At 35.8% G+C, this 20,220-nt stretch overlaps 1 protein-coding gene across 1 annotated transcript in view; it reads right to left on the minus strand.

Annotated features, from left to right (window-relative positions):
- The window catches only part of LOC141437949 (uncharacterized), a 28,137-nt gene extending 9,463 nt beyond the window's left edge, over nt 1-18,674 (minus strand). The window contains exons 1-6 of the mRNA XM_074101550.1: nt 18,384-18,674; nt 7,708-7,974; nt 6,949-7,103; nt 2,747-2,946; nt 1,761-2,283; nt 1,510-1,662 (exon numbers count right to left, since the gene is read on the minus strand). Of these exons, the coding sequence (XP_073957651.1) occupies nt 1,510-1,662; nt 1,761-2,283; nt 2,747-2,946; nt 6,949-7,103; nt 7,708-7,804 (1,128 nt within the window). The 5' untranslated portion in view covers nt 7,805-7,974; nt 18,384-18,674. The remainder of the gene's footprint in view (nt 1-1,509; nt 1,663-1,760; nt 2,284-2,746; nt 2,947-6,948; nt 7,104-7,707; nt 7,975-18,383) is intronic.
- Nucleotides 18,675-20,220: the final 1,546 nt, after the last annotated feature.

The following is a 20,220-nucleotide window of genomic DNA, read 5'->3' on the forward strand; positions in this document are numbered from 1 at the left end:
TCTCTCCCGCTATAGATTGGCGGAATTATTTTTCCTTTGCTAAAATTTGGCTAAATTTTAGTTTTTCAAAATCGAGTGTAAGGCGAAATTGTGTTTAATTTTGTTAGAATTCAGTATGATTTATCCAGTAGCTAGGTGGGACACGCTAAGATATAACCGCCTATAATTAACGACATTGACTCAAAATATTTTTCATGTTGCGATATGGTACATCTCCTTACTCCTTATGGAGCGCAAATCCACAAAAATTAGGAGTGGTGACAGTTTTAAGGCAATTCCTTCGTGGCTCATCTTCTAAGCATGCATAGATGGTATGCAAACATTTTATAAGTATTTTAGATAATACATTGCAAACATTTTTCTAAGAAAGTGTATCACTGATGACTCCTGAGTTACGCGACATAATAACATACAATCAAAATTTGATTGACCCAAAACAACAGTTTGGAACAAAATTACTGTCATAATTTAAGTAAAACGTAGGTAACTAAAGTGCTGATGCTATCAAAAGATCTGTTACATTTTCATTATTTGATCAAACTAAACATTCAATAGATACAACAATAAGTTTTAATACCAAGCGATTGAGTATTATGTCAAGCTTAAAAGTTTATATGACTAGGATGGCTCCAAAGCGCTATGTGTAAGTTAAGTACTAGACGAATCGAGGACAAGGCCAGTTTTGGTTGGTATAGCACTCTTGCGAAACACACCACTTTATGTAAGACGCTTAACTCACCTTCAACTCATGCACTATCTTGATTATGTATTACGCTGAACTCAATACTTCTAAAATTTCTTTTTGAAAACTTTCTCTTAACCTTACGTAAGAATAAGATTAACTCCGGTCAAAGATTAAAAAATATGTAAAACCCGTTTTCAATCTAGACGTAAGTACCTATCCTATATTACTAGGTGCAAATAGTCGAATGAAATTCAAAACTGACATAAATACACTAGTTTTACAGGTGAATCATTGCATTTCTTTAAATAATACTACTATTATTACTTCAGAGGAGTAGTTTGTTTGCATCAGTTTTTCTATAATGACGAGTAGGTAATAACATACTATGTATTATCATTCTTCAGCCTGAACAATGTCATTGCATTCTTTAACATGTTTATGTTTAGAAAACGAACAAAAAACTCGGAATGGGAACGGTGGCAATGGATCGAGCGAGCGCTCTGTATCAAGTTCGCCATTACCCAGTTAGTGGCGATTAGTGAACAATTTTTCCATCAACGGATCCGCCGCTCATGCATACATTTACCTTACCGTACCGTACCACGTGCTCTTGAAGTCGTATGCGGTTGGATTTAAAGTAGGTACGTACCTATCTACATTAATAGCGTAACCTTCAACGCTGTTAAAGTTCACAAATGTATCCTTGTTTTAAATTTGTTCAGAGTCATCGTTACGAAACAAACGTAGTTACATCAGAAATCTACACAAACAGCTGCCACTTGGAAAACCATCCCACGTCCAAATCTAATACAATAAAAACTCACTGCAAGATAAGCCCAGAAAGTGAACGCCGGGTCTAGCTCGATCCGCTGCTGCGTGTTCTCGCACAGGCTGCGTCGTGGCGCCAGGGCCGCGCAGGCGGCTGCACAGCCTCGCAGCTCGGTCCCACCCACTCGTACCATCACCCCTTCCTCCCCCTGTACAATAAACCACTCACATTTACACCTGCTAACAAAAAATACATAGAGCTAAAAATTAATCACGTTCTAACAGGCCTTCATGGCCAAGGTCTTACCTCGCTTAAACTGTCAACACACGTTGTACTTTCAATTCCACCGTAATCTTTCTCGAATTTTTCCTGACCTTCGGAAGATATCGCCTTCACCGTATAGTCTCTGACGTCCATCTGGTCTTTATGAGCGTCATGGGAGATTCTGATACGAAATCGTCTTTCGTCGCTTGTTTCTTTTTGTTCCGATAAAAAACTGTTCCGTCCAAAATAGCACGTAGCATTTTCTGTATCATGACTGCATTCCATCTCATAGAGTTGTGGAGCGGGGAAGAATATTTCATTGAGCGAAACTGCTGATGCTGTCGTATTGAACAAGGGGTCATTAGTCAGGATCCTCGCCGTGCTCTGATCTTTCTTTGGTGCCATTGGCTTGAGGAACGACGATACCGTATGGCGATAGACTAGCTGTTGGGAATTGACTGGTGATTGCATATGTATTTCGTACGAATGCATATGTAACAACGCGCTGCTTTCGTCTTCACTCATATCAACTGGTACATCACATATGAAGCCGCATGACAAGGTCCTATAAAAATAAAACAATGCGTTGCAAAATTCTTGAAAAAGTGTGGCTACCAGGAACAAAATAAATAAATTGTAACACACTGAGGTACTTTGCTTTAATATTAGTGATTTTGCAGAAACGGCTTGACGGGTTTGGATCAAATTTGCCGTTTATACCTAACCTGGATTAACACAGAATACCTTTTAATTTCCCGCAAAATGACAATAAACAAATTCTTCGCAGACAAAGTCGCAGACAACTGTTAATTGTTCATATCATAAAACAGCACATACACAAGTAACCTAAAACAAGACAAGATGATCTTCGAGTTAAAAGTCAGCTTCAGAGCTGAGGCCGTATTGCCTAACGTTTCTGACACTCGCGATCACAATCAAATGGCAGATTTTGTATGCGAAAACTGTCATTTGATTGGGATCGCGACCGCCAGAAACGTTAGGGAATACGGACTCTGATATATACTCACGTGAGATTGACATCGTAAGTATAAGGGTGTAATGGCGTGCAGGGATAGTCTTGTACGTGTCGCAGGCGCAGCGCGGGCGCGGCGCAGGCGGCGAGCAGCTGCACGGCCGGCGGGAACGTCGCCGTGATGCGCCCCACCGGCACCGCCAGCAGCAGCAGCGCCGACGCGCCGCCCAGCGCCGACGACAGAGCCAGCAGGAGCTGTGCATCACGAATCCTCTCATCATCTCGGCCTACATACGTCCCACTCCAAGGCACAGAAAAGAGAGTAGAGAGTAATGTAGTAGTAGAGAAAGTATTGTAGTTCCATCGCGGTCTCAGCGCGGTTTAGGAATTTTACACCTCAAAATCTGTGCAATTTCAGTTACTTTAAATAAATCAACAAAATATATATATTTTGTACATAGTCATATTTTTAAATGTTGAATGTAATTAGTTTTATTGCTTATTGTTATAAATTTAAATACAATATGCTAATAAATCATGTTCTAGGTTATTGGAGTAAATAAAAAATAGTAATTTCTTTAAATAGAGTTTAAGTACAGATTAAATAATATGGTTAACTTATGGTTTTTGAAAGGTTTTAGATATTGACAATTTAAAAATACTTTAGTTTTGTCAAATTTTTTGAATTGAATTTAAAAACATTTTAGAATTGCTTTGAAAAATATAGGTACCTTGTTGAGATTCTTGCCCACTTCTCGATAGATATTTTTTCTGAAATGATGCTACTATTTTCGATTTATATAATGCTTGTTATAGCCTAAATTGAATAAAGAAAGAATAATTTTATGACTATACTTTTGAGGACCCAGAGACCGAATTATCCAACGCTCGGGAACCTACCATAACATAACATTCACCATCTCTTTCTGAGGGCTCATCTTCAACCTTGTAAAATAAAGAAGCGGTTTAAAACGATTATAATTCCGAATGCGTTAGGCAATAAGGCCTTAATTACGTCGCCTACGCCCTTCTCCGGCCTGTTCTTTAATACAGATTTAATTTTGAAAAATTAAAAAAAAAAATTGCATAAAAAACTTATAAACAAGAGTCTACGGCTCTGGATCCTGTGCTAGGAGTCCCTGTGTTACAGAATCCAGGTAGGAAATAAGACCGATTAATATATGTGTTACCGATTTATTCATTTATTTATTATTCTAAATATAGATAATAATACCGAAGTGTAATAAATAGGTATAGCTTTCTAATTATATTAACTGGACCGAATAAAACGCATTCAAAGAATGACACGAAAATTGAGATAATGCCTTAATGATAGATCCCCAATATTCAACCCCCAAAAGGGGGGGAGCCACTACACTCGATTGAGTTTGGTTTGCACCTGAATCTTATGACGCTTCTTAAGAAGGAAGTGCACACTTTTTTTCAACGACTTTGAGTTAACGGATGGCGCTGAAATTATACGTCAACGTAACATGAATACGTTACTAAGGAAGCATTTTGCCAAATTAACTTAAGTTTAGAAGAGGGTGTATGGATATTAACATTTAATTTAATAATTGTTTTTATAATACAACAAAATTAAACGACAATAAATGAATAGGGCATATTAGACTTTGCTCAGCAGTGGGACAGACTAGGCTAACAATAATAATAATAATAATAATAATAATTAGGCAAAGCTCTGCGCAGGGGGCGGCACTAACGGAAACCTATGATTACGTCAGTTTTCTTTATATGTTGTCGCCATGACCATGACAGATCATGACCAAAGAGTAAAGTACACTTACCTATGGAAATCATGATATATTTATTAGTAACAAAGTAACACTATGATATTTTACATCGGTAGTAACGATATATTTCCAAAAATTTTATTGAAATAATACGATATTATTGTATAATTATTTAATAATGGATGTGTCCGTCTTGTTACGAATTTTTCTTAATAATTTTTGTTAACAATTTTGGGGACACATCTGGAGACCCTGTTTTACAGCTCGGAATCATGGACTGAGTCTACCTCCCAAATTTTGTTGAAATCGGAAATATAAACTCAGGGTACAACGGTAAATAGAAATGCCCATAGATGTGAAACTTAGTAAACAGGTTTTTCTGTAAAGTTATATCCGCATATTTATCCGCAGTTTGAAAGGATTTTTCGATAATCCCATGGAATCGGATAATGTAGGACATTTAAGTTTGTATGAGAAAATCTAATTAGGTACACTCGAACCAACTGTATCGTGACCTTATTAAAACCTTTTCGTAGAAAAAGTCATAGTGATATCGCATCGCTTGGCAAGGGAATTTATTATGACACTTACTGTGAGAACGCTCTACTTTCTACATAGGTACTTATACTCTTTGCGCTCTACGATGAGTCAGGATCAAGTCAGGACTCAAAGGATGTTTCAGCGAAAAACGTTTGGCAACCTGATTCATTTCGCAACTTTTAATTTCCCATATTTCAGGATTTATATAAAACTAACTTAACCTAAAGCGCCCGATGGCCCTGAAGTAAATCCTGAAATATTTACCGTTTTAGAGTTGCGAAATGATAGGATGCGAAAAGGCAGTATCCGGGACTCAAATGGTTCGACTAAAGGTTTGACTGCAGGTACTATGGAGTATTGTGTAAATATCGAAATCTACACAAACGAAGTCGCGCGCAAAAGCTAGTAATGAATAAGTACCTACCTAACTACTCATTGAATAGGAACTTTTTATCCCGCTATTCTATGTCGTGTATAGTTTTTGCGTATTCTTTATAGTGACGGGTACCTACTTATACGACATCGCACGAAGCCAGCAATGAAGTGATTGTGAATATAAAATTAATATGGTTGTGTCGCTTCCGGGCGCGGAGTGACGCACGCGCAGCTCCGGGCTCCATCACAATGCGCCGGCGGTCGCTTACCCACAATGCAAGGTAAAGGTTATTGTGTCCCGAGTCGATCCCTGTTTACCATAACGTTCCGTCTAATTAAACTACGTTTGTATTCAACCCGTACAATGGGCACATATAATCTAATCAATAAAAGTCGCGAAAATTCGTCTGGTCGACCGTGGTACGACCTTAATGAGGGCTATCACGTATGAATTCGCCGCTAGAGGCGCTAGTGTAGCGTGAGGTCTCCGAAATGTACAATCTCATAGTTTTTGGGTGAGCTACGCGTTTTTATTTATAATTAGAATAATTTTGTGAATATTTTGCAATATCTGAAATTAATTATGGCAAATATGCTTTCCGGGGCAATTAATGTTTGTGTTTTGAGACAGTTTTGTCTTTCGGGAACCTTTGTCCTCCCTTTTTCAAGAACAAAACGGGGACTGCAGCACTATGGCATGCTCGATATTTTTATGTACGGTTTTAAGGTGTATTAAATATGATATTAATCTATATATATAAACTTTGTTTTTACGCCCGTAATAACAGACTTTGAAAGCGATACTTAAAAACCTCACGCAACAGTGCGCCATCTGGTGAGACCAAAAACGATAGCCCTCATTGGGCGACCAATTATTTTTGGTTTGAATTTGGAACTTTATCGAACACTACTTGTATCAACCGCAATATTTAAGTGATGCGACATTCGAGTAATTTCCACTTAATAACGTAAACGTTCCTAATTATAGTTTTCCCGTTTGCTTCGTTGATTCCCCTATTTGCATGCTTACATACCTACTGGTAACAACAGTTTAGTCATTATTACGCAATTACTAATCAGTTTGAAATTGAAGAGCTAAGTTAATGGTTAATCAATGAACAAGCATAATAATCTTTGATTAGTTAAAATACTTGAATTCTGGGAATTCGATTTTATGGTTTGTTTAATTCTGAACGAAACAAAAAAGTGACATGGAGAGCAAATTAGATTTATGCAATCCCGCGGTAAGTTTTGGTGTTTACCCTTAAATTGACAAAATTCAAAAAAGTTCATGATTCAGACCTGAAGTCCAAAAAGTTCTACAATAAAAATCTACAAAAAGTCAGTCTTGAATCGTGTGCAGGTGGTGCACACTGTCAATTTAAGGGTCGAATGTCTTTAGGGAACCAGTCATTGATTGGTTGATACGAGTACCTATAGGTAGGTACCCGACATTTTTATCCATAGGTACCTATTTGCCAACTAATCTCGAAGACGATACCTGAAGTGTATTTTTTCTGTGGCTGTATTGTCCTATCTCTCTCAGTCTGAATTGTTTATTTTGAAATGAGCGGGAAAGAGCACTGACCCTGAAGTTTCCTATTTTGTCGGCCAGCATGCCGGCCAGCGGCGGCATGACGATGGACACGACGGGCGTCACGGCGGACATAATGGCTGTCTCCTCCACATTGATGCCCAACTCGCGCATGTGAATCGTCAGGTACGGGTACAGTACGAAGAGAGCTGGAAAACATTAATATAGTGTAAGAGCTGTTCACTTCTACCAAGCCTCAGCTGATACCAAAGATTATTGAGTTATCATGGATTTTAGTTATGACGACGCAGTGGCGGTTTCGGGAGGGGCTTAACTTGACCCCTTGTTACTCGTACATAACAAAGTTACATTACCAGCAAGATACAAGGAAAAAACCCTCCCTTAATTGTTGACCCCTCAAAGGGTAAATTTTACTAAAGTATTTAGTTCACTTCAGCGTTCGCTACAGCGACTATGTTTAGCGAGTTAGCCGCTGTAATCCCAAAGCTACAATACTTAAACAAAAACGTTGAACTAGTTTCAATAAAATATGTTCCTACGCTTCTTGCATCAATCAAATTAATTTTATTTCATTATTTTATTAATTGAGTGAAATTTCTGTGATATTATGTAAATGAAGTGTTTGATTATTGTGTTAATTAACAAGGCAATCAATTAATTATGTAACGATATCGACTAAGTACGAATAAATATAATATTACTGTTCCGGGTACCAATAAGTAAAGTATTACTCGTAATCTACGTAAAAACAATAAACATTGCTCACTGCAAAAATTTATAAATAATACTTACTCGAGGCATGAACGAAGAATAATATCTTGAGAGGTATCAATTTCTTCTGTTTAAGATCGTCTGTGATCCGTTTGAAAAAGGAGCGTATGAACTTCATGTTGAATGAATTGATGGCAATGTTTGTGCAGAATCTTATCGCTTAAATGGTGTTTCCACACGAGGTTAACCTCCTACGTGGGAAAATTCTTTGTCACCCCACGTCCCTCATGTATGCGCAGGCTGCGTGGCTCTTGATGCATTAAAATGGATTTGTCGGTGAAGCAAAGTCTAAAACAATGAAAGGAAAATTGTTGATTAATTTAATTACCGCTACCGATCGCTAAGGATAACATAAAAGTAAATATGTTGTATTTTTTAGCGGTCCCCCGACACCGACGACGCTCAGATAAAAAAAATATTACTAGGTACTTATACTAAATTAACTTAGGGTAATTTTGCGGAAAATCAGCATAGTCCCCGCCCCCGCGGGATAGGGATAAACGAATTCTTCGCAGATGAAGTCGCGGGCAACAGCTAGGTAGTACATAATTATTATTTACTTTTTAAGCGTCTTTTTGGCGGCGTTTTATTTTCAGGCGTTGTTTTATTTTTGCTGGCGTTGTTTTGTGCCGGGGGTTTTTTAAATTTTTAATTTAAGTTTTTTTATTTCATGTTTTTTTAAACTGGTTTATTATTTTTTCAAAAGTGTACTACTAGTGTGTTGGATATCCTTGCTGCAGCATCAGCTCGTCGTGTTGCCACCACTGTATTGTATGTAGAATCAGTTAAGTACTGATCGAAATATCTGCTATGGTTTTATCAAGAGTATACTGGTGTTCTGGATATCCTGGCTGCAGCATCAGGCCAAGAATTCCATAATCTTGCATAGTTATATAGCATAACATACATGGGTGTTTCAAATTTTAGGTCCCAAATATGTTTCAAAGTAAAGTAAATACCCATTATGCGTCTAAGATTACTATCACCGCGAACAAAAGAGCTGATGATCTTGAAACAGCTGAACCGATTTTGATAAAACATGTCTAAGATCCATCGCTGTTAAACCTGCTTTCAAATAAAAAAAACCGCATTCAAATCGGTCCACCTGTTTAGGAGCTACGGTGCCACAGACAGACACACATAGCGGTCAAACTTATAACACCCCTCTTTTTGCGTCGGGGGTTAAAAAAATAAAAAAATACAAACATTGGAACATAGAACCTCCTCCTTTTTTGAAGTCGGTTAAAAAGTGTGGAAAAAAACAGGTTAGCATGTCATGGCTTATTCTACGGTTAGCTAGGATCTGTCCGGTGAAACTATGTTTAAGTAGTGAGTGTATTTCTTTCCAGTTACCTACTAATTATGAAATATAAATGTACCGAATTAACTTGCATTAAACAAAAACTTTCTGATATTTAAATAGTCGTTATTACCACTGAACCCTAATATTTACCCGTATAGTATATCAAATTAGTCGATAATGATATTATGTCTATTATACAATTTTAGTACAAAAAAAAACGAACAAAGGACGTAATTGACGAAAGTGCACTAGTGCGTGAATAACGATATTTTTGGAACATACCTACTTATATCGTTTTACAATTGGCCTCGGTTATACGAGTATGTCATGTGAAGCATTAATATTACCCAAATGACATCTAAACGACTGTGTCATGCCGGTGCTACCGCCAGCAAATGCCCCTCACGTTTGAGTGCTACCGCGTGTCAGCAGCATAGAAGGTCTTAATCAGTCGCAGTGCTTGTGGCCTAGTCTGATTACAGCCATAGATTAAGCAGAGGCTATTCTATCATTAAAACTGCGTCCTGTGTACTTGCCGATGCTTGCCAAATGTATGAACCCGGAATTAAATTAATATTTACCACCTCAACGAATAAAGATCAAACATTTAAAAAGTCAAAGAAACTGGATCAAGTTTCCTCGACTGTACCTAGTGCATTATTTATTCTAGAATACCAACTAAGATTCTGACTAGCAAATCTATATCTTCTTACACTAAGTGGCCGGTTTCGGATACGTTTACAAAATATGCGGACGGCATCCTGACTCCAGATCCCTCCTCCTGATCTCTGGCTACAACATTATATGACTGATGTTGCCAGTCACTACTATTGTGGCCAGATATGTGGATGCCCCCCACCTTATTTACATCTCTATAAATAAAAATAAATCGTAAAATGTGTTGCTAAGCGCAAAACTCAGGAACGGCTGGACCGATTTCGCTAATTCTTTATTTGTTGTGTTCGTTATTGTCAGGAGGAGAAGGTTTTTATGGAAGAAAATTTAGAAAAATTACAACGGGGGCGAAGCCGCGGGAAACAGCTAGTTGTTAATATAAGTACCTGAAAAGGTTTTATTCATAGAACTTTAGTGAACAGTGTTTAAGGTTGTGTGTTGATGTAGATAAAAAATTTATACTTCAAAAAAAATGCATCAGGATATTGGTGAATATTGATCAAATATCCATTTAATCAATTTCACCAATATCCCCCCAATAACAATATCTTGCCGGCCCTATTTTGTAAAGCATCAGATACTTACTCTTACCTCCATGTACATATTAGAGTCGTGCAAATTTATCAGGAAAAATATGGACATGTATTCAGAATTAACAAATAATAAGCGAAACAATCGAAACCTTAATAAGCTTAAAATACCATCTAATACATTAAAACTTGTGTCCTGTAGCCCTCATTACATGACCATCAAAATACACAATCACCTACCGAATTCCTTGAGGAACCTAGAGAGATATAATTTATTTATTAAGCAATTAAAAATATTCCTAGTGAACAAGTGTTACTATAGCTTAAACGAGTTTTTTAATGAAGATTATTCTTAGTTAATTGTCTTATGAAGTGTATAATTTAACCTAATATCGACATGAAATGAATAATTCAGCTATATAGTGTTATACGAAATGCTTAGAGGCGTTTAGAATTTGTATAATAATATGAAGCCCTAGTCCTAGAATATTTATGTTATGTTACGTTGCCATGCCCTTGCAAGGTGTCACATGTGTACTACTTAATTATATTATATTTCCACCTTTAAATTGTAATGTGACTTGCAATAAACGATTCTAATTCTAATTCTTAATTCGGTTATCCTACTAATGACCTACTTGTTCTAGTAATACTTATTATACTCGTAAACGCGAAAGTTTGATGTACGGATGTCTGTAACTCCATCACGCAAAAAACAACTCAACAGATTTGCGTAAAATTCAGCACACAAATAGTGTATAACCTGGATTAATACATAAGATACTATTCATTCCGGAAAATTGCATATATAGTTTCCGCCCTCTGTATATCGCTATCCCGCAGAAATTATCCGTTTTTGATCATCATAGCGACTGACAACATCGGTCGAATTGCCAGGGATCATGACGACGTATTTCAGGAGTCAGAATGGGATCTGCATAGTTTGCAAACAAAAACCCCCACTGGAGCTTCGACTATCTGAAAATTTAACCCAATGAACTACTAAGCAAACCTATTTGAAAATGTATACTTTTTTTAATATCGTCATTATGCGCAGTCTTGTATTTTCACTGGTTCATGAAACACAATTGGGAAGCCAAACAATGGGCGCGCACAATGGCTCCTTGAAACAGGTCATAACAAACCACATCTGTTCGAGTATCACGCTTGTCCACTGCAATGAGACAAGCTCACTGAACGACCAGTTTTCTTTAAACGACGTGCACTTTGACTAGCCGACTTCAAAAGAAGGTGGACGTTGAATTTTCTTTTTTTATATTTGTCACCTCTGAACTCTGTTATTTATGAACTGACTAGCTGTTGCCCACGAGCCCATCTGCGCAGAATTCGCTTATAGCAGCCCCGCGAGTACTATGCTTTTTCCGGGATAAAAACTAAACAGTAAATTGTGAAGTTGAACTGACCAGGCAGACCACAGTTGGTTACCAGAGCTCGCAATAACAAGTATTTCAGGGGTTGAAGTTCGATAGGTACTTTAACACAGTTTCTAAGCAATTTATGGTCGTCGCAATGTATAATGGTGAAGTGGAACAGATGATGAAGCACCAAAAGGACTCCTCAATAATTAACATCTTTGCTTCGGTAAAAGCCATCCTTTGTAATGTAATGAGAAGTTGACATTAACCTATTGTTAATTAGATGGATACAGTAAAAAGCGAGAAAATAATATAACAAAAAATGTAAATGACTCAAAAAAACATAATAGTATTTTTTTAGTGACCAAATCTACAAACTAAGTACCTACCTACTGGGTTTCTATTACTCCCGCATGGTTCGAGCTTGAGGCACCGACTTCGAACTTGTACAAAAATTATTTTCTGTATTTTTTGGGTTTGTTGATTTTTTTGTTATACTTACTGAAAAAAAATCAACTAGTCTTCCATGACTTATGTCTGGCTGCGATTTACTATTCAGGTCTTTTTTACGCTAATGTACCTACATGCTACACGCTAATGTACAAATAAAAATAAAAGGTTAGGTTAAATATAATATAAGTAGGTTTAATTATTTCTAAAATTACATTTTTATAATACAACTTTTATAATAATTAGGTACTTTGGTGGATGTGTGAAATGTTAACATTTATGTGACAATATGAAAATATGTAAACAGCGAAAAGATTCCACCCTGCTTCGCAATTCAGTTCCTCCGACTGCGGCCAAAACGAATTGGTGCAACGTCCTCGCAGACCGGCATAGACAGACTATTTCGGTAGTGTCTACCTGTCCTGAACTACAAATAGAGCGTCATTTTGAACGAACCTTACACAACTTCCTTTATTCTGCTCTACCAATCAAATTATTTATTTTGTCAAGTAGTCAAACGTTTAGTCAACACAGCCAATAGCTGAAAACGATAAAAAAATCCGCTTATGCTTACAATGTCAATATTTTTTCGACCCGATATTTGAAATGATCTTCCTAGCAGAAAGAATTAGCCTAGCAATTCAAAGAGGGAACGCTGCTAGCATCTTCGGAACCTTGCCTAAGGGGTCTGGTTTAAATCTTTTGTTTTAGTTTTCATTATTATTATTATTTGCCTTTTTAGGGTTCCGTAGCCAAAATGGCAAAAATGGAACCCTTGTAGTTTCGCCATGTCTGTCTGTCTGACTGTCTGGTCAGGGACTGTCAATGCTAGAAAGCTGTAATTTTGCACGAATATATTATGTTAACTATGCCGACAAAATGGTACAATAAAAAATTCAAAAACAATTTTTTTAGAGTACCTCACATAGGCGTAAAGAGGGGATGATTTTTTTTTCTCATCCAGCCTTGTAGTGTGGGGTATCGTAGGTATTTTAAAATCAATAGGGGGTTGATTTTTCGATTCAGTGATATATTATGTAATGTATGTATTGTAATAGTTTTTTCATTTGTATACCAATGTTATGTTTGATTAAATCTACATTGTTGAAATGAAACACCACCTACTCGCATGTTTACTTTAAGGTCTACAATAATTGTACAAATGAACATGATCGCAATAAATGAATATGAATATGAATATGAAATCACAAAATGTTTCATTAGCTGAGCTATTGTGTGTGTGTCTGTGGGTCGACTTTTTCTCAAAAACAATTGGAACAAAACAAGTTTCATTAAAGTTTATTTATTTTATTTTATTATTTTAAGAACACATACAGTCGTATATTAATGATTATACAGGTAAACCAAAAACAATATAAAGACCTCGAGGTTCATAAATATTCATAGGTACTAAAAGTTATTTAAAACTAATGTGAGTGCTTAAATAAATTAGAAATCAACAAAACTAGGTTCAGTGAAAGATAAATGTTGATAAAAACACTATACAAAATGTTGCCTGACTAATTTTTTGAGAGTAACAAGCGAACTCGCAAATGGGTCAATATCATACAATTGTTCATTAATTAACCGAGGAACTCGTCTGAAAAAAGTGTGTTTAGTGTAGTTAGTACGGGCAAAACTGACATGGAAAAATCTTCGAGACCGCAAGGAGGGACATGGAATACTAAAACTTATACTATGTAAGAGATCTGGGCACCTAATTTCATTTTTTAAGATTTTGAAAAAGAACATCGAATCTAGATAAAGACGCCTATTTTTGAGTGAAAGGAAATTAAAATATTTTGAAGATTGTAATGAATTATCAAAATGTTTACCAGTCTTGTAGCAGAGTGACTTTAGGAGAATACTTTGAATACGCTCTAACCGATTAAAACCGATTAAATTAGTAGCCTCACTATCCACCCTGTACATTCTGCGTCGACCTTCACAGCGGTCATTCCGTATGCGTAGAGGAGGACTGGTTTCAATCACATAACAGTGCCCTGTCATTCATGTACTTGTGTATATTTAGGTACATACATATTTATATCGTGACTTATGCATTATAACCATAGCTGGAAACAAAAAACAATTTAATCTTATGCTCAGCCTTGCACAGCTTAATTCAGTGTCGTTATTTTAGTAAAAATATTTTGAAACAAAAAATAAGTACATCATAGTAACAAACATTAAAGCTTAAATGAAGTTCAACGACAACTTACTTGAAATTCTAAATTTAGGATATCAAACTAATTTAGCAAGAGGCCATAAATCTAGTACTTAAGTATAGATTTTTCCTGCTAAAAGCCTTAGATTCCCAATTTCATGTGTTCAATAAACTAAGCTTAACATAACTCTACCTTGACCTAGACAACACGCACAAAGTAATGCACATAAATATACCTATCTAAGTAATTACAAATGTCGACACTGTATGTGTATGTAAGATATTTTACGGAAGTATGTTTTAAATCTCTTTTACTCCAAAGATATGTCTAGTTTACTAGGAAAACGACAATTTAATATGAGTTTCAATTAAAAATCACCAAGACATATTTAAGTAAGACGTCTAGCTTAGATCTACAGCTTCGTCACGTTGTGGTTTTTTACCCAACTTTGTTTTTCATGCTAGCCGAGTCGGTCGAATTGTTCATGAAAGTAATCTCAAGTACTTACTTATACTTGGTTTGAATAGGTATTTAACTAAATGTAAACAAACTTCTGTTGCCAGAATTGGCACATTCAGGGATTTTATACATTTAACTTATCTATCATTGTAATACAAACTAGACTAGTGTATTTCAATACAGAATTCTAAAGAGTTGTTAGTTTAATGGGGGGATTTCAATAATTAAGTCAGGAATTGACGTTGTTTTGTTTACATTTAGTTAAATACCTATCCAAACCAAGTATACATACGTCGATCTATTTTATTTAGTTTTAATTTTGCCAAAAGCGAGTCTTAGTTTTTATATTATATGTAAAAAAGGAAAACACGGCCAAGTGTGAGTCAGCACAGGCGCACATCGAGGATTCCGTACAAATTTGTAGGTATCTACATAATGCACATCCAGCGTTAGTAAAGCCCCTCTCCTTAGCAAAATTTTAACAGTGTGGGGACATTTTAAATAGTTAGTATCAGGTAAAAACACACGTGAAAAAATCGAACTTTTCTTATTGGTTGTGTAATAAGAGCTACCTTCGTACCAAATTTCAAGTTACTAAGACAACTGGAAATACCTATAGATTTTGATTCTCCGGCAATTTATACGAAACTCCTTTATCGAAATTAAATTGATTTTAGGTGGTTTGTAGTTTTCATTTCAGTGTCATAATTGGAAACATTACGACAACAATCAAGTTTTGATGCAGATATTTAAGATATCGAAACCTCAAAACTGTTAAATTATTATATTGTTACCAAAACACAAGATTGAAATTGAATCACACTATAAAATGCTGTGCTCCGTATATTTTGCACTTAAATATCCTTTCTGTCCATCCATGAATTATAATTTCGCAAAATATTCATTTTAGTGCAAAATTATATCATTTATCATTGATATTTATCATTGATACTCGCTCTTGAGTCGAAAACTTTAATTGTAGATTTGTAGATAAGTGAAAAAGGTAGGTTGACGTATTTATTAACCGACTTCAAAAAAGGAGGAGGTTCTATGTTCCAATGTTTGTATTTTTTATGTTAAATATCCTTTCTGTCCATCCATGAATTATAATTTCGCAAAATATTCATTTTAGTGCAAAATTAATATCATTTATCATTGATATTTATCATTGATACTCGCTCTTGAGTCGAAAACTTTAATTGTAGATTTGTAGATAAGTGAAAAAGGTAGGTTGACGTATTTATTAACCGACTTCAAAAAAGGAGGAGGTTCTATATTCCAATGTTTGTATTTTTTATGTATGTTCGCCGATTACTCAATCAATTGTGGACCGATTTTCAAAATTATATTTTTATTCGAAAGGGTACTCTTCTGAGGTGGTCCTATTGTCACCAAATCAAGATCTGATGATGGGATCATAGAGAAATCGAGGGCAAACCTCAAATTTTATAGGCACACCTATGGCGATTTTAAATTTTTTATCATTAAGATGAGCATTTACATTCAGAAAGTATCATTTAGTAAACTGGACCTGATGAAGAAGTCCGTAGATGACCAATTGAAAACCGTTGAAAATATTTTTCTAGGTTGGTACCTAACCTACTAGCTCGAAGTCGGTGACTCAGCACGACCCAGCAGGATCGATTGAAACCCATAGTATGTAGGTGAGGTAGACGACTATTGTTCCATTCCTGCTGGCTCGTGCGACTTCGAGCTAGTAGCTTAGTTACCTACCTAGAAAAATATTTTCAAGGGTTTTGTAGTCGGTTCCATTTTTTGTAATTTTTATTTTTTTGGAGTCGGTTTTACTTTTTTGTTATAAAATTTCTTGCATTTTTTATAATCATTTTGTATCACACACTGTACAAAAAAAACTTTTAAAGGAAATTGTAATTAGCAATGCATTCTGTAAATCGTTTTCTATATTTAGATTTTCATTCCCGACTGACCGGTAAATCAAGGAGGCTACACGGGTTGCCTATGAAATCCCAACTCACCTAACAAGTTCGTGTAGATAGGTTCGGTTATTTATTTATTTATTTTCGGAGATCCAACAGCTATACATATAATATAGAGTAAGCTTATTCTACAGTGTGTAACCAGCAGCCAGGTTTTTTTAAGGCAGGTTAAATTAACGTATTTCTGTAACCTTCTGTAACTTATCCTCTTGACATTAATTTAATTAATAAACTAAAGTTCAGATTTTGTTAACTTTCTAACAACATTATAATTGCCAGCAATGTACAGCAAAGTAAATTGACAAGTAAGTGTAAATGACAGCCGCCAATACTTTAATTATTACTTGTCAATTTAGTTAACAGAAATACGTTACTTTAACCTCCCTTAAAAAAAGCCTGGCTGTCGGTATATAACTTATATATAGTAACAACAAAGCTAATTATGGGATCTCACTTTTGGAATCAATTTTTAAACAAGTTTAACGTACGCACATTAACGCAGAAATGCACCACTCAAATATGGATAAAAACAAGGTATTGAAACTCATTCACTGAACAACAAAAATGGAATCCTTTAAACAGCAGTACTACGATTATTATCTCAAAATTTGTCTGTTTGTATCTGAATTTGTAGGACATAAGGCTTAAATTAACATTTCATTGACTCCAAAACGAAGGTTTTTCTTTCAATAACATTCTATTTTTTTTTGTAGCTCTACCTAGTACTACAAAGTGAGAGTAGAGAGGCTTGTATGTACGAACATTAATGCTCCTACTTATGGGAGGTATGCAACGATCGATTGATATTTATTTATTACCAACTGTTACACAATCTTATAAGAGCAGTGGAACCATTTTTAAATCGATAACTATCGTAACTTTTCGGAATGAATGGCCAAAGTAATATTTATGTGTGGCATTTTCTATTTTATCCTATACAACCTGCCCGCGCCGGCTTCGCACGGGTACATACTAATGAAGAAAATGAGACTAAACCTTTTGTCTCACTCACTCAATTTTTTTAAGGGAAAAATTTCAACCCAATATTTTCCGTAATGAAATAAATGAAATTGAATTTATTTGCATTAAGCAACATTTTCTCAAACATTTTATTTCATACAAACCTTTTCGTGGCAGTCACAAACACAACAAAAAAAGAATTAACCAAATAGGTGCGGCCGTTCGTTTCTTTCCTTAGTTAGGCGCGAACGTAGGTATATTACTTTAATTCATTTTTAATTATATATTTTTATATAGTTGAATACGACAAGGTTCTACAGTATGTCATTCAGACAGGGCTGGAGTCTAAGTATGTACACCTAACAAGTCTGGTCCTGGCAATAGTTCTATTCTTTACAGAAAGAGTTATTATGTATAACTCCTTGGGTGTTGCAAAAGTGTTGCAAAGTAATAACTCACACAAACTCTACCATTGTCCATTATTAATACTTAAGTAGACGAAAGTCAACATTAAGATATATTAAATTTCCATGGTGTTAAGACCAGCCGAGATTGAATTTTTTTCTGGGGTATTAAAATTTATTTTAAATTCAAATATTTTCTTGTAAAAAAGATATATAAATGAAGAAGATGTCTACTGGTGAGAAAGAACAGCTTTGCATTCAGAGTTTTATGATGAACGACCTGTTATTTTGCTCGTCAGAGTATGAGAAGTTATTCGGCATGTTTTTAATGGGCGATCAAGTAATATTTCGTTCGTTAACATTGTCTCAAAAATTGATATCATAAAAGGACTGCTTAAAATACCAGTTACTTACCGTACTTTGAAATTAGAAAAAGCCTTATCATACAACCGCCCGATAACCGCACTGTAACTGAACGAAATCTTCTGAAATTTCTTGTAAAGTATTTCCGAACTTCAGCACGTGAGTCATAAATAAATATTTCAATCGATGGGTGTTATGGGTACTATCTTTCAATTTTATAAAGCACGAATAATTTTATTTGCGATGCGTCTTTTTGGCTGCGACTGCGTACTGAGACATGCGCGACGCGGGTTGGAAAGTTTGCACGACACTAGCGGCGCCTGCGCATCGACGCTCCCCTCTCGCGCAGCGCAGCGCCGACAAGACTCGCTGTTATTTATCATGGCATCAACAACAGTTCCATGCCTCTTAGTAAAAGGTTGCTTTTCTATGCGGTCTAACCCGAGCAGCAAACCCGAGAAGCCTATTAGTTTTCAATTTTCCCGAGCAAATTCAAATTCAAATGATTTATTCAGTAAATAGGCCGCAATGGGCACTTTTACACGTCATTTTTTAAACTACCAGCGCTTTCGGAAAGACCATCATTGCCAAGAAGAATGCGCTGCAAGAAACTTGGCAGAAAGTCATTTTTTCATAAAAATATAATTACAAATAAAATACTTAAAAACTATATTATACAATTGAAGAAAAAAAAATACAAAAAATAATAATAAAAGAAATACAGGGATGTATGGGGTCCTTTAGTTACAATACTAAACACTAACTATATCTAAACTATATCTACGTTCAGTGGAAGTGTAGAATGCTTCCACCGTCATAAATTTTTAAATAATAATAACAATAATTTAGTTCTGAAATATACATTTCAGGTCAAGTAACCATTAAGCTTTTGGATTTCGAAGGCAAGTTCACGTCTGCCGCCCCCAAAGTTAGCTCACACGCACTCATGTCATGCTCTGAAAGCAGAGCGGTACCGAGGGCATGGCATTGCTTCCGTTCCCATAAGCTCTATGGGATCGTCTTGGGAACTTCGACGTCGCGAGCCTGTGACTAGAATTTAAACTAAAAATATAAAAGTTTAAAATCCATAAGCTTAACAATATACAGCCTTAAACATAACAAGGGGATGTATAAAGTCCCTGAGTTAATAATAAAATTATTATACAGCATGGGGATGTATAAAGTCCCTATCAACAGCAGCAGAGCAGTTTGACTTCTTCTTATCGAACAGATCAATCCGCTTTATTTTTCATTTGTAAACACTAATTACTGTAGATACCTAACATTATGCATATTGTCGGTACGGTATAGTTACCATAGCTCATATGCTAGAAACAAGTGCCTATTGACAATGGTTGTATGGCAATCGAAGATGGTCTTCTACGTCATTAGCAATTTGCAGCCAACCCGCGTGCGTACTTATCTGTTGGCTAGTGGACAACCTTAAAATTAAACCTTTACATTATAAACAACACTATTAATTAAAGTCAATCTAAGTTACCTTAAACAAAAGTTAACAGCATACAGCACAAAATGCAAAGTCATTCATTATGCAATATATTTAGAGTTACTTACCCTTCGTTCTATTAGGTATGTTTCTTTCTTGGTTAAATCTGCATAGATCCATAAATTTACTCCTAGGGCTGGATGTTTATTAATGCCTAATGATTCTAAAAACCGTTAATAACAACTGCCAACCTGAAAGGACTAGGTCACAAACGGTTCAAACCCGGACGAAGGCAGAAATCGAGTTTCGCAGGCGTGTATATGCAAATAAGGTGCCTATGTAAAGGCAGATTATTTATCTATCATCCAGTGAATTATCTACTTTACACAACACGACTACAAAAGATCAATCATACGATAGTGGCAGCGAAGTGCGAGCGCA

This window comes from Choristoneura fumiferana, chromosome 18, assembly GCF_025370935.1.
Source record: "Choristoneura fumiferana chromosome 18, NRCan_CFum_1, whole genome shotgun sequence".
NCBI classification, from domain to species: Eukaryota; Metazoa; Arthropoda; class Insecta; order Lepidoptera; family Tortricidae; genus Choristoneura; species Choristoneura fumiferana.